The sequence below is a fragment of the Pseudonaja textilis genome, chromosome 10 (assembly GCF_049901715.1).
Source record: "Pseudonaja textilis isolate UNSWEBS1 chromosome 10, rPseTex1.2, whole genome shotgun sequence".
Lineage (NCBI taxonomy): Eukaryota > Metazoa > Chordata > Lepidosauria > Squamata > Elapidae > Pseudonaja > Pseudonaja textilis.
The window spans coordinates 26119810-26134178 of NC_141999.1; the positions used below are offsets into that span (position 1 = coordinate 26119810).

At 53.9% G+C, this 14369-nt stretch overlaps 2 protein-coding genes across 3 annotated transcripts; one reads left to right on the top strand and one right to left on the bottom strand.

The window, feature by feature from the left end:
* Nucleotides 1–26: 26 nt before the first annotated feature.
* On the top strand, nt 27–7241 carry SAE1 (SUMO1 activating enzyme subunit 1). Its single transcript, XM_026721466.2, has 9 exons — nt 27–190; nt 289–400; nt 630–803; nt 1049–1191; nt 1406–1505; nt 4957–5062; nt 5971–6115; nt 6653–6719; nt 7032–7241. The coding sequence occupies exons 1-9, from the start codon at nt 90–92 to the stop codon at nt 7131–7133; spliced, it is 1050 nt and encodes a 349-aa protein (XP_026577251.1). The 5' UTR covers nt 27–89; the 3' UTR covers nt 7134–7241.
* Nucleotides 7242–7776: 535 nt separating this feature from the next.
* On the bottom strand, nt 7777–10885 carry LOC148124998 (uncharacterized). 2 transcript variants are annotated; one of them, XM_087940236.1, is made up of 4 exons: nt 10068–10885; nt 9545–9749; nt 8768–8940; nt 7777–8454 (listed from the first exon to the last, which is right to left on the bottom strand). In XM_087940236.1, the coding sequence occupies exons 2-4, from the start codon at nt 9732–9734 to the stop codon at nt 8362–8364; spliced, it is 456 nt and encodes a 151-aa protein (XP_087796362.1). In that variant the 5' UTR covers nt 9735–9749; nt 10068–10885; the 3' UTR covers nt 7777–8361. The 2 variants fall into 2 exon arrangements, with proteins under 2 accessions (XP_087796362.1, XP_087796363.1); XM_087940237.1 differs by having other exon boundaries at nt 10591–10676.
* Between the last annotated feature and the right edge of the window lie 3484 nt (nt 10886–14369).

The window sequence follows — 14369 nt, forward strand, 5'->3', positions numbered from 1 at the left end:
TCCCCAGACCCCGCCTCCTCGCCGCCATTCGAAGAAGCCGGCCGGGCGCGAGGGGAGGAAGGTGGGGGTGGGGCGGCTGCGTGGCCGCCATGGTAGAGGAGAAGGGCCGCTCCGGCGGCGGGATCAGCGAGGAGGAGGCGGCGCAGTACGACCGGCAGATCCGCCTCTGGGGGCTGGAGGCGCAGAAACGGTAGCGCGGCGCCCGGGGGGTGGGGGGGCGGGCGCGCGAGAGGAGTGAGGCGCGGGGAGACCTCGGGCGCCGCTGACGCGTGTCTCTCCGCCCCGCAGGCTGCGCGGCTCTCGGGCGCTGGTGGCCGGGCTACGCGGGCTGGGCGCGGAGGTGGCCAAGAACCTGGCGCTGGCCGGCGTGAAGGCTCTGACGCTGCTCGACCACCGCCAGGTGGGTCCGAAGGGCCGGCGGAGAAGCGGGGCGGTTGTTAGGGTCGGAGCAGCGGGAGGAGACTTCCGCCGCCCGCTTGCCTCGGCCTCGGCGGCTATGAAGGTGGAAGAGAAGCGCAGTCGGAGGGAGGCTTGGGCCCGGCTGCCTCTGAGGCTACTTCCCGGGAAGGCAGCGGTGGGAGGGGAACGGTGCCCGGTGCCCCCGGCTCCGACCCGCCCGCTCCTCGTAGGTGTCCCTGGAAGACGCGCGAGGCCAGTTCCTGCTTCCAGCCAGCTCCCGGGGAAAGAACCGAGCGGAGGCGTCCCTGGAGCGCGTTCAGGACCTCAATCCCATGGTTGATGTGAAAGCAGATCCGGAGAATATTGAGCAGAAACCAGAGGAATTCTTCACTCGCTTTGATGTGGTGAGTCCCTGCAGGGATCCGGCCACACCTGGGCCATTCCCCTCTCTCTGCCCACTGACTCCACAAGACTCCCGGTGGGGTGAAGGAGGGCTGCCTGCTGGTTTGGTGAGCAAGCTATGGCCTTCTCTGAGGCTTGAGGACCATCTGGGAAGGCCTGGGGGAATTATTTCCTGTTCAAGGGAAGAGAAAACAGCTGCGGTTGATGTTTGCTTGTTCTGTCTTCCCTGCTATTTTTCATATTCCAGGTCTGCCTGACATGCTGCACCCAGGAAGTCCTCCTGAAGGTGGACCAAATATGCAAGAAACATGGCATCAAGTTTTTCACCGGTGACGTCTTTGGCTATCACGGCTACATGTTTGCCAACCTGGGTGAACATGAATTTGTTGAGTGAGTTTCTCTTGGCTTGGAATCTAAGGCTGACACCTGTATCTGAAGCCGCTCAATATCCTTGGGAGGGGGTATGGGTCCAAGAGCAGCTCTTCTTGGACATCTGTATTGGAAGACAAGAAGGCTATCATTCTGTAAGTCAACTACTGACTGAAATGAGCGGCGGAAACTATTATATTAACCTCCCTGATCGCTCCCTCACCCTGCTTTTCAGAGAAAAGACAAAAACTACCAAAGCCAGCCAGGAAGAGCAGGGTAGCTCAGATGCGAAGAAAGCCAAGTTGGATATTGCAGAGACAACCCTGGTGAAGAAGGTGGGTGAAGTCTGTGTCTGTGGATCATAGAAGATGGAGAGGTAGGACTGTACCAAGAAATACGACTTCACCATTTGGCTGCTGCTTTCAGAGCCTCTTTTACTTCTGTTTGTGGTGTAGGAGATTTTATCAATTTCAGATATTCACTGTTTGCTTGGCCTCTCATGTCACAGTCATTTTGTTTTTTTTGGTTTTTTTTGTAAATTTTATTTGAGTTTTCACAAAGAGGAAAAAAAATACAAATAAAACATATTTTTTGAAAGCAGCATAATCCCGGGTTACATTTCTTCGTACAGACACAAATTCAGGTTCATGCTCATTTTTATATTCTATTCCATATCTTATTACTATTTTACATTTTCTGCATAGCTTCTCTCCTCTTAATTTTCTCAATTTTATTTTAATTATCTCATCTCAGTTCAAATCATTGTATTTATATTTTTTGTCTGTCCTGTTTCAATTACCTATTATCTTTTCTCATTAAACAAAATTTCTCCTGTAGTTACTGATTGGAGTATGACGCCTTTATATCTTTTCCCTAAAGTTGTAACATTCAATATAATATATAACTTCCATTCAGATTCTGCTTGGTACATTCTTAAAATACACACTATATTCTTAAAGAAAAAAATTATAAATGTATATAATTAAAACAACATTCCATTCCAATTCAATTCTATCATTAACATTAATATTCATTAAAGTCTTAACATCTTTAACATTACTTTTCAATTAAATATCATACTTCTATGGGAACAATTATAAGCTTTCCATAGTTAATTTCCCCCCTTCACTTATATTTTACAAAACATTAACTAATAAAAATGTTCCTGTTCCTAATTCAATTTTCTCATTTATTTTATTTCACTTATTTTATTCACAAACATTTCACTAAATTACACTAACTATTTTATCCCTCATTTTAATCATACATTGTTTCCAATTTTCTAAAGTTATTTCTATTACTAATATAACAATACAACCTTATGTACCTTTACAGAATCCCTTTTTCAGTTAAATTTTCACCCATTATCTCTAAATAGGTCCTGTTTCTCTATATCTTGCTCCGGTCCTTTGTAACTTCTTTTCCTTTCCTTCTTCCCTCTCTTCTTCTCTCTCCCCTTTTTACCCCCTTGTCTCTCTACCTCTGTTTCTCTCTTCTGTATTCCCCTTTTCTGTTGCTTTCCAGTATTATACTTATTTTTCGAATTATTTTTCTTTTCTTTGGTTGTTTTTATAAGTCTTAAATTCTCCATTCTCTTTCCCTCCTTTCCTTTTTCTTCCCCACATAGAATTACTCGTTCATTAAAGATGGCTTCTTCTTTGCCCCAGTCTTCTTGTTTTGCAGTCTTTTCTTGTTTGTCATAGTTCCAAATCTCCATTTCTAAAAATTGAAAGACAAAGCCAAAAGAACCCTTCCCTTCTTGTTCATCTTCTTTGTACTTTTTAAGTTCCATTTTCAATTCATCCAGAAGTGGTGCCATTGTATAAATTTTTAAACAACCACCCAGTTGATTTAGACATTCAAATATAATATCCAAAAATCCAAAGGTCACCAAATAATCCAAATGCACGCAAGTTGTTTCTTTTTTGCTCTTTTTTTTTTCATTTTATCTTCCTGGGGTTACTATTTAGTTGCAAAGTTTCAGTTAAAATGTATCTTTTAGAAGTCTTGTTGAAGTTTTACTTTAGATTCTTTTTAATTCCAGGCAGTCTCCTCCCTCTTCCAGATCCTGCCCTTATTCTTTTCCTCTCCCTTCCTGCTTATGAAAAAGAAAGTTTTTAATGTCCAGAAATCTTTATTATCCCTTTGGCATTTTGTTTTATTTTCAGCTTGAATGCATTTGTCAGTTGAGAACCATGGTTTATGCATTTGGGCTTCTGTGCCAAAGTGAGCTTGGGTCAACACACAATAACAGATGAGGCTCCATGAGATGAATGGAATTGCAGAGTGAATACCCCAGTTCAGCAGTTGCCAATTGGTGGTCCGCAAGAAAATTTTGGTGGTCCACAGAGAAATGTCACTCCCAGAGCATCCCCAAAGCAATTAATCCAGGCTGCGCAGGAACACAAGGCTGCGCTGCCCACATGGCCCTCCCTCCCCACCCACTCACTCCTTATCTGGCAAACTTGCCTGCTAAATTGCTACTTTTCCTTTTTCCAATCATCAGCTGTTCTGCTGGGCCGGGAGATTTAACTTAGCTAGAAAGCGGGAAATCGTTTGATTTCTTGTTTTCTAGCTAATTTTTAGATCTTAAAGCAGAGCCGAACCTTCCTTAGGACTGAAGCAGTGCAGACTCAGCTAACCAATGGCAGGAACACAGATCTCTAAGTGAATCTGTGAGCAATTCAATCTGCCTGCCTGCTTTGCCTGGTTTTGGGTGAAAGTTGCTCTTTTTTATAAAAAATTCAATATTTATATAAATATTTATATTTACATACAAGCCATGCCCAGCCAGTCACATGACCACCAAGCCATACCCACAGATTAGGCCATGCCCACTGAACCGGTTGTTAAGAAATTTGAATCCTCCTGTCTCCGTGTGTTTGTGTATGTGTGTGTGTGTGTGTGTGAAAGAGAGGGAGGGAGGGAGGGAGGTTAGATCAGATCTCTCTCTCTCCCACTAACATCAGCAAGCCACCGTCAGTCAAAATTCATATTAGTGGTCCCTGGGATTTAAAATTATGAGTTTGGTGGTCCCTGACGTCCAAAAGGTTGGCGACCCCTGCCCCAATTAACCTCTAAAAAATTCCAGATAGCAGTTGTAGCTCTGTGCCCCAAATTAAAAGAGTTTGAAGACATACAATCAATAAGGGGCTACTAGCTCTGATGGCTTCTGAAGTTTCTGTAATTGAAGCCCCCAACTGGCCTCAATTTTTTTAAAAAAATGTGTTACCACTCTGACAGGATTTTAGAAAACCAGTTTCTGTTTAATGGTAGAATGAAAAATATAAAGCGGGATCTCCTGGTTATTTGGATACCTTTATTCTACTGAATGCATGGTAATCTTAGTAATCTTGCATTTGTGTTTGCATCCCAAGGAGGGAGCACCCATACATCTGCATCAATACACTCCTATTTGCTGAAAAGGGCCGGGTTCTGCCAAGAGCCACTGCCCCATCTTTTGGGGGCAGATGAGACCTTCTAGGCAACTTCCAGAAGTTGCCTTCCCTTTATAGCTAGCCCTTCACTGGAGCTGCCTGTGAACAAGTTATCAGTCTTCCTGAAGAGCAAATGATGCAGAAAACTGAACAAGTTGTACAGTAAAGCAGAGTTACAATAAAATTAAAATGTCAATAAAATTATTCTAACTCTAAGTTAACATCCTTAACTCCTGGATCCTGGGTGTACTTGCTTAGTTCTACTAGCTCCCTGCAGCATCTTGCAGGTTAAGTGAAGCTATTTGAATGCCTCTGTTGCCTCACTGTTCTTTTCTCCCCCCACTCCCAGAATGCTCATTTTTGCCTCCTAAAAGATGCCCTGACTCTCAGCTGGAGCAGTGAAGGGGCCAAAGCAGCCCTGAAGCGGATTGCCCCAGATTACTTCCTGCTGCAAGGTGAGAGGTGCAGCTGAGATGGAAGCCATTGCTAGGATCTGGCCTAGCAGTGGGACAGCAGAATAGGAGGCGAGTGTTCCTTCTGGATCATGTGATTCCTGACCAGAGCAGACAATGGAGGAGTCTCCAGCTGACGGGCATGTGAACTCTTTGTGGCCCAAGGGAGAAGCGGACGGGAGTTGAAGCAAAGCACCCTGGGAATTGGTCCTAGAACAGACCAGGCATTCATAGAGAGTGCAATGGCTCCCCCCTTCACCATGGAGATACTTTTACATCCCCCTATTTCCCTGGAACGACAGCCCTGTGAAGTGGGTTGAGCTAAGAGAGTGACTGGCCCAAAGTCACAGAGCTGGCTTTCATGCTTTCACTAGCACTGATGATGTTACCCAGTTTGATCCTGAAATGTCTGCAAGAAAACAGCCCAGCTCAGAGAGCAGCAAGGATCCCTCATTTCAACTCTTACAAACCTTTTATTTTTATTGGTGGCTTTCATGCCTAAGACTGAACTCGAACTGGCCTCCTCCCAGTTTTCTGGTGCCTTCATCACTAAACCTGTCCTCTTTGTTCTTTGGTCACAGTAAACTGCAGGTCCTCTTTCGGGGGGTGGGGGTAATTGGTTGTGGCATTTTGTGTCACCCCTTTGGGGAAGAAGAATGTCAGAAGGAGTCAGGGCTGTGGTCTATATGCTGCAGATTGACTCCGTGAGCATGGAGGTGGTCCAGAGGGACTGTGGATCTTGGCCCAGGGCAATCACTGCCTTTTGACTTACTAGATTTACAGTTCTCGACAGGTCAAGGGGAGCAGAGACGAGCACCCCCAAATAAGGGAGCTGGGTGGCAATCTTACAGGCTTCTGGGCATGCTGTATGTCTTGTAAAACAGACTATTTGTGGTCTTTTCCTCTTGCAGTGCTTTTCAAGTTCCGGACAGAAAAGGGGCGAGACCCTTCCCCACTGAGTTACCTGGAGGATGCAGAAGCGCTCCGCCAGATGCGCTTGAGTGTGCTGGCATCTTTGGGTGTTGGAACTGACCTGATTGCTGACGACTTTGCCAGGCAGGGGCCTCCTTTCTTCCTTTGACCAGATTAGGGGGCCAGCCTTGTTGTGGGTCAACTGTCCCTGTTCCCCCCACCCCAGCTTGGGACCAAGGAGCGAAAGGTGGTATTGGCAGTGGATGGACGTCCTGTAGAAAAACTGGCTCAGGGTGCTGTGTGTGGCCCAACAAGTAGGAGCATGTTCCCCAGGAGCCAATGGGCAGCGGTGGCAATGCTGGCCCCCATTTCCTCTATAGGCCGCCTGATGGAAGGACAATGGCTGGGGGGCGGGGGGGGGGCATTAAGAGGGAAGACGTGGCAGGGGAAACCCCTCCTCCCTCTGTGATCACCTTCCTTCATCAGTTCCTTCATCCAGTGCAGAAAAGGATGCGGCCTCCCTTTGCGTAGGCCAGGAGAGGGCAGCTGATATGGGGCTGCCTCATCTGCACATCCGGTGCAGGAGATGATGAGGTGACGGTTCACGTGCTCTTCCCTTCCCTACGAGCCACAGGCTTTGGGGCCCCTGCCTGACTTTTCCTTGTTTGCCGATATCAACAGCTGCTTCTCAGAAATGGCCCCCGTTTGTGCTGTGGTTGGAGGGGTGCTGAGTCAGGAGGCTGTCAAGGTATGTTCTATGCCGCCGCCCCCCCCCCCCTCCCCAAGCTCTGGCCCTGAATTGAAGGGAGCAGAGTGTGGCATTTTGCCTGGGGAAGGCCTCTCCCAACCCAAGGCTTGGTTTGCCTGCGGCTTTGCAAAGGGGTTGGAGATGGGATGGCCTGAAACACTGGCAAAAGTAAACCCTTCTGCTCTGCAGAGCTTTCCTATGGAGAGGTACGGAGGGTCTTCGTTGGCAGACAATCAAGGGGCACAAAGAGTAATGGGGTTCCTGCTGCCTCCAGGCCTGTCTTACCCTCTGCCCCTACTTTCTTATTCCTAGGCTCTCTCACAACGGGACCCTCCCCTCAACAATTTCTTCTTCTTCGATGGTGTAAAGGGCAGTGGGGTGGTAGAATGCCTGGCCCCCAACCTCCCATCCTGAACTACGTGGGCTTGGGAGATGGGTCTTCAGTTATGGATTCCCTTCCTGAACAGCCACCCCTCATAAGGTTTCTTCCCAACTTAGCCTAAATAAAAACTTATTTGGTTACCAAGTCTCCCTGGCAGTGATTTCCCCACAACATCCCCTTTAAATGGAGTGGGGAGGGAGACAGCAGGGTCCCCAGCCTTAGAGAAGGAAGGTCCGGCTTTAGAAGAGACGATGCCTGTGCTGCTGCAAGCCCCCTGGCTCAGCCTGACTTGCAAGAGAGTGGGGAAGGATAGCCCCCATGGCACCTGTCATTAGCCAGCCTTTAACTCTCTGGAGCAATTCGGTGTCCAAGGCCGCTTTGGGAGGGAAAGAGCTGCTTTGGGCTTGGACATGGGGGAGCTCAGGTTCCATGTTAAGAGAGAAGGGGCAGCTTTCCAGAAGGGGTCCGTCTGCTAGGCCACAGAGAGGGGCTAAGCCTTGCCTGGCTCCCCTCTCCCACTCTTGGTGGAACCAGAGTTTTCCTTGGTGAGGAGCGTGACCTCTTGCAGTCCTTGTTCTCCCACAAGCATTATCAGGAAGGATGCCAAAGGGATTCCTTGCCCATTGGCACCTCCTTGGCCTACATTGCTCCATAGGATAAAAGAGCCAGGTGCCGTTTCTGCTTTGATCCAGTTTTATTGAAAAGGAAATATACAAAAAAATTTCCACCTCTTCACAAGATACGGACAACCAACCCCTCAGGTATGTACAGGTAGCACCCAATTGTATTCTATGTACAGGCATGAAGACCGTCTATATACACACAGCAGCAGCTGCACTAATGTGCAGGTTTTCTCTCGCCGCCCCTCCCCTCCCCTCCCCCACCCCACGTATCTGTATACAAGTCCAGGCCCTATTGACAGTGGACATTGTAGGCTGTCCCTCGAGTCGAGGTGGCAAGTGCAATTCTGTTGTCCCCCAACCCGCATGTACAGGCTCAGTGAAACATACTCACATAGTGCTAACTTGTCTCGCCCCCACCCATCTGTGCAGCTTCCCATAAGGCACTGCTGGGCTGGGGCAAAAGGGTGCCATGGCGCTCGGCAACTTGGAGCAGGGCATTGTTCGCCCATCGTGATGGGCTCGAGGCTGGCTGATCGTGGGCATCTGTTCTTCCACTGAGACTGCTGTTCTCCTGGCCAGCAGGAAGAGAAGTCCCAAAGCAGCTCAGTAGATGGCTCTTCACTCCAAGGCTTGTTTGTCACCCCCTGGCAGGTAAGTTGTCCAAGATACCCAGTAGATGGAAGACGAAATGGTACAAGTGGGCCCAGAGGGCACCTGGAGGCCTGCGTTCCTAAATGTGCCAGAAGGAGACACAAGGAAAGACTACTGAGCAGGGGCAGGGCTGACCTCACCTAGCTCCCTGTCCAGGTGCTTAAAAGGACAAACATCCGTGCTATTGCCTCCAATGCTTATTTATACACTCCGAATTGCTGCTAGGCCAGGCCCTTCCGTGAGTGAACAGACTGAAGCAGGGATGGGGGGTTGGCAGTTGGCCTCTTTCTGGCCCAGGATGCAGCAACTCCAAGCCAGGAAGTTGGATTCTCCAAGGGGAAAAGATGTGGGGCCAGGTCTGATGCACAGCACCCTTTACCCCCAAAGCTTACCCTGTGCTCGTGGTCTTGATGGAAACGGTCTCCCATGTGGCGAAGCCGAGCCCCGATGGCCTGCTCCAGATTGCGTGGGGTTCTTGGGAGGTGCCCATTAGGACCCCCTGCGCTTTGCTCTGGCTCCTTGGGGGCTTCCTCTTGGGTGCAGGATGCTGTTGGCTGCATGCTCACTGTGGAGGAGAAGGAAAGGGAGGTGAGGCGGGCAAGGGTGCCTTCTGGCAGGTTGGGACAGGGCTCAGCAGCAGGAGCCATGGGAGCAGCTCCAGTGTGGCTTCCCATCTCCTTGGCGACTGGGGCTGCTGCAGCTTAGCAGGAGCATTTCAGGTCAGTGCTGCTGGGGGCTTGAGATCCTAAGGGCAGGCAGGAGGGATCCCCATGCCAGCAGGGCAGGGGTGCTGCCTGTCCCGGTGTCAGCAAGGAGCCTTAGGAGGCTGGCAGGATCCTAGTGGAAGCTGCAGGCACCGCCCCCTTGGGCCGCTGCTCCCACCCACTCCAGCCTCGGGCTCCAGAGGACTGGCCTGGTGGTGGTGGTGGTGGTGCGGCTTTCCTGGAGGGCTGGGCTCCAGGATGGGGCCGAGCCGAGGTTTCCCAGAGAAAAAGCTCCGCTAGAGGCGCAGCACGGCACCAGCTCCAGCCACGTCGGGGCAGCCGTGGAAGCAAAGCAGAAGCAGAGCAGTCGGGCCGCGCTTCAGGCAAGGCTTGGGACAAATTCGTCGAGGCGCGGCGACGGGATCATCAGCTATCCTGGCGGACGCGGGAAGCGACACCACTCACCACGGACGCTCCCGGGAGGCTCCAGCGCCCGCCCGCAACGATAGAGGCAGTTTAGCCCGGGTGGCAAGGCGAGCGGCGGGCGGCAGACGGAGGGCGGCAGGGCCAGCGTCCCCCCCACAGGGAAGGTTGGGCTCCGGGACACAGTTGCTGTCGGCTCGACGAGGTTCCGGTCCTGCAATGGTCTAGCCATGGCGCTCGCGGGGATCTGCCGGGCAAACAGCGGTCAAGGCACAGAGCGACGAACCGCCCGCCTGGCCGCTCGGAACGCGGCAGGCTCGGCGACCCAGCCAAGGGGCGGAGCAGAACGGCCGCGCCAAGCCCCGTGTTTGTAAACAAACCGAGCGGCGGTTCGGCACCTGGCTCGTCTCGGCTGCGGGGTTGCCCTGGGCACGGGGTCTCTCCCCGCCCCAACAGCAGTCAACGCCCTGATCCCAACCCCGCTGCGGCCATGTGTGCCCCGCCCGCCCGCTTCAGCGACCGGACCGAGTCCCGCCGACCCGACGCGGCGTCCTCCCGCACTTACTGCAGCTGCATGAACCCTCCGGGGCGGCTCAGGGGTCGCGGGGCTCCGACTGGCACGGGTGGCGCAAGCGGCGGCACGAGCGAGGCAGGGCAAGCGGACGAAGCAGCGGCGGGATGATCCTCGCTGCGAGCCAGGCAGCCGCGCTGAGCAGAGCTGCCAGCCCGCAGACCCCGCCCGTCGTGACGTCACCGCCCCCGCCCCCGCCCCCAGGCAAGTTCGGGCTTGTGCAAAAGCCGGGGATCTCCCCGCGGGAGGGGCGAGGTACCCCTGCCCGGCCGCCTCACCGTCTCAGCGCTCGTCTCCGACCGGCCAGGCAGGGCACCCCACCCAGCCCGCTATTTGGACCAGCCCCACTGCCGCCCCTCTGAAGGCAGGAGCGCAAAGAGCGGGCGCCTCCATGGCAGCGGCTCCGCATCGGCCTGAGGTCGTGCCCCCCGTCCTTGGGGCAGAATTCGCCTGCCGAGGGCCGATCGGCCCCTCCAGCCCCGTTTCTTACGTGAAAGGGCAGAAAAAGGCGGCTGACCTCTGTGGAGCCGGGCCCAGGTTTTCCTGCTCGGACAGCGAGACCATGAGCCGAGCGGAGGTTCCTGCAGAACCCTCGGATGGGAAGCGAGCCCGGGGCCGCCTCTGGGAGCCCGCCGCCTTTGGTTTCCCTGTGGAGGAGGGGCAGAGGGGCGGCCCTGGGGCAGGAGCAGAGGTTCTTTTAGCCGGGCGGCCCTTGGGAAAGGCGCTGGGGTTTCGTGAGCCTTGGTGGGGTTGCCCTACAGAGAGAGAGACTTTTTGCCCCAACTCGGCGCGGGGCCGGTTCTGGTGAGCTAAGTGGGCCGAAACAGGAGGCTGCTGTCCAGGCTAGGACCGCGGCCCGCCACGCCTTCCGCCAGCACCGGGCAGTCGGCTGGGAAGGCGGCGAGGGGGCAGCGCTTCCGCCGGTCAGCTGCCGGGCCAGACACCTCGGGTCGCTTCCCGAAGCCCCTGGCCCGGGCTGACTCTTAAGGGGCGTTGGCCACGGAGCACAGTCCACAACTCGGCGCGGCCGAGGCGCTTGTTTATTCCGAGCTGCCGCGCGAGCACCCAGGGGAGCGCAGCCAAGGGTCGCGCGGCATCCAGGAACAAGCGGGCCCAGCGCCGGGGCGGGGCTGCGGTCGCTGGCTGGCTGAGCCCCATTGCCGCCGAACCAACGAGCGCCGCGTCGCCGGGACGGGAGCCAGGCAGCAGCCAATGGCGACGCGAGGCGTAGAGGCAGTGGGAGCGCTTTTGCGGCTGTCTCTGTTGCGCTCTCCCTCCCCCCGCGTTGACGTCACTGTTTATTGCTTCTTGGCGGGGGGCGGGGGGCTCGGTTGGCACATGCGCCGGGCAGGGCAGGACGCACGCCTACCTTCGGCGGCTAGGGCGCAAGTGAATTTGCCCGGTGACAGCTCCCTCCCTGTGCACGCCGCCTCGCGATGAGGTCATCCCCGGGGACTGGGGGATGGTCCGGGGGAGGCAGCGCCGAGGCTCCCGGACAGTCCGCCATGCCTTCTAGTCCGCCTCCAGCTGGCGAGGCGGAGGCGTTCCGCGCGAGCACATTGGCCGCGCTCTCCGCCTAAGGCGGGCGGAATTGGCCCTTCGAGCCCCGTCCGCGCGAAGGATGCGGGCCGAGTCGTTTTTTACTCGCGAACTCGGCGGCAGGCGGACACCTGGCCGTTTAAGCACCGCTCTGAACGTGCCATGGTCTAGGCCCGGACGGGAGGGCATCCGGGGATGTGAGGGGAGCGTCGAGCAAGTGCGGCAGAGGCAGAGGCGCTCAAGCAAATCCGGAGGCGGCTGCCTCGAGAGGGATGCCCTGCGCACCCCGCCGGTTCCGCTTGGCTGCCTTGAGCCCCTCCGCGGTTTCGGGCTCTTCCATTGGCCGTCGAGGGCGGTGCGCAACCATTCAGCGGCCGGCAGGTGCCTGTTTCCACAGGAAAGCGCCTGCCGGCAGTCCAGAAACCAGGCAACACGCGGCCGGCGGTCACCCACCCATCAGCCGAGGAGGCCAGGGCGAGGCGTTTGGCTCCAGTTACGGAGCCCTGGGGGCGCTGGCAGCCGGACCGGAGACAGTTCGGGCTATTCGCCCCGCTGCGTGGGCCTGGGGAGAAGGTGGGGCCCGGTGGGTGGTGGGCCTTCCAACTCAGCGACAGTTACAGCCGCGAGCCTCGGAGCGGCGCTCTCCGCTTCTGATGCCTGCCAGGGCGGCTAGAGCGAGAACACCAGGGGCCAGACGGTGTTCCGAAGAACTCTAGGGCTGCGGAGTCCCGGCTGCCCAGGCGCTGGACCTCCTCAGAGGTCCGAGAGCATCTTTAGGGTCCCGAGATTCGGTTTGCAGTTCGCCAGCCCAACCCGTTTCAAAAGAGAGCCTGCCCCCCCACCCCCGCGCCCCTCTTTTGCCTTCGCTGCTGGTGCAGCAACAGCAGAAGGCGGCGGCGGCGTTTGGTTCCCGCCCCTCCAACCCCCTTCCACTCCACCGCCGCAGCCAATCAGGGCTGACCATCCCAGCAGGAAAAGCAACTGCCATGGAAACAGCATCTACGGCTGTTCCTCCGAGGAGCAGCAACTGGCCCAGAAGGGGGGGGGGCTGGTCTGAGGCCCTCATCCCAGCCAGGAAGAGGAGAGCTGGACGCTATTAGGCTGGGATTGGGGCCCAGCTGCAACAGCCTCTGCCGGCTGAAGAGCCCCCTGTGGTTGCAGTCCTCCAATAGTTACATCCGGACGGGATCAGAGTGGATGGCAGCAACTTGGGTGCTCTGCAGCCTTGAGCCACCACATGCTTGTCGGCTGCTGCTGGGGATGGCTGCTGGGATTGCCTCCACCTTTGGTATGAACTGGGGGGAGGAAGGGGCTGCTTGGAATGCAGCCAACTGGGGCCCTTCTTTAAAAGCACCCAGTAAGGCTTGATGGAGTCATGCTTGCCTGAGAGTCCAGCTGGTGTGAAAATAAACAGTCCTAAAGAGCAGGAATTAGGGACACAAACCTAGCTGGAGGAAGCCAGCAACCTCAAGGCTTCTGGGAGGAGAGTCGTGAATGGAGCATCAAGGATAGTCACAGCTTTGTTCCAAGGAAATGTGATGAAGTAGTTGCATATGTAAAGAAGCCTATGTGCCTATGAACTGTGGAGGGTCCTCAGTGCTCTGAGCTTGACTGACGTTTTATTACATAACTAAGGAATATCCATATTACCTAGTTAGTAAGCTCAGAGAGCACTGAGGACCCCACAGTTCAATCCTAAGCTACAAATATTGCCTTCGATCAGCATTTGTGAAATGTTTTACAATTACAATTAGAAGGAGTAAGAAGTAAGTGGCAGGCTTGTGGGCCACCCACTGAGAGAGGATGTGGAGAGAACTTTTCTAAATTAGCCACCCAACCGATAGTGGAAATGTGAGATCACAAATTTCTCAGTATCTGCTTGTGCAGGTTAGAGACTGTGCAGTGTGTTCAATTTGCATCCGTTGACCAAGCGCACCCGCAAGTTGCTTGTCAATGGTCCTGCATTGTCTTGGAAGTATGATGGGATCACTAGGACTCCATTCTAGTGAGGGTAGCATGGAATAAATGCTTAGCAAATTTGCAGGATATGTAACTAGGGAGATTGACCAAAATCTTAAATATGCCAGTTCATGGCATTGAACATGTTATTGAAAATATGTGCCATTGCTGCACCTCCAAAAGGAAATAGTGGAGTTAGAGACGGTTCAGAGGATGAGCCAGATGTTGGAGCAACTTCTCCAAGAGGAAAGGGTGCAACATTTGGAGAATTTTTAGCAGGAAGATGAATGGGGGGGGGGGCGAGAGAAATGACAGAGAGGTACAAATGTATGATATAGTAAACAAGGATAAGCTATTTTCACCCTCCCAAAATACTAGACTTAGAGGTTACCCAGATGAATTAGAATCCTGGAAAAATCAGGAGAGAGAAATCATTTTAAAAATACAAGGTATAATTAAACTCTGGAATTCTGCACGGCCAGCACTGAGTGGGCCTGCTTCTGAAAGTATCTGCAGGGCTTTGTTGTGGCTAGCCACTGTGCAAACAGACTGCAAAGATGTCATCTGGGGGCAAGGCTTACGGTCTAACCTCAGCAGGCTTGAACACTGACTGAAACGAACAGGATGATATCCAGCAATAATAAAAGTAAAGTCTTATTTTGGAGAGCTGTCGCGTGTAAGAACAGGATATGGGACCTGCTCTCGGTCCCCCCTCCCCTCGTCTCCTCGTCTTGGGGCGAGGGGACAGCGGTGCGGCCGGCCTCTGCCCTGGCCGGAGAGAAGCGCCTCGACCGCGGC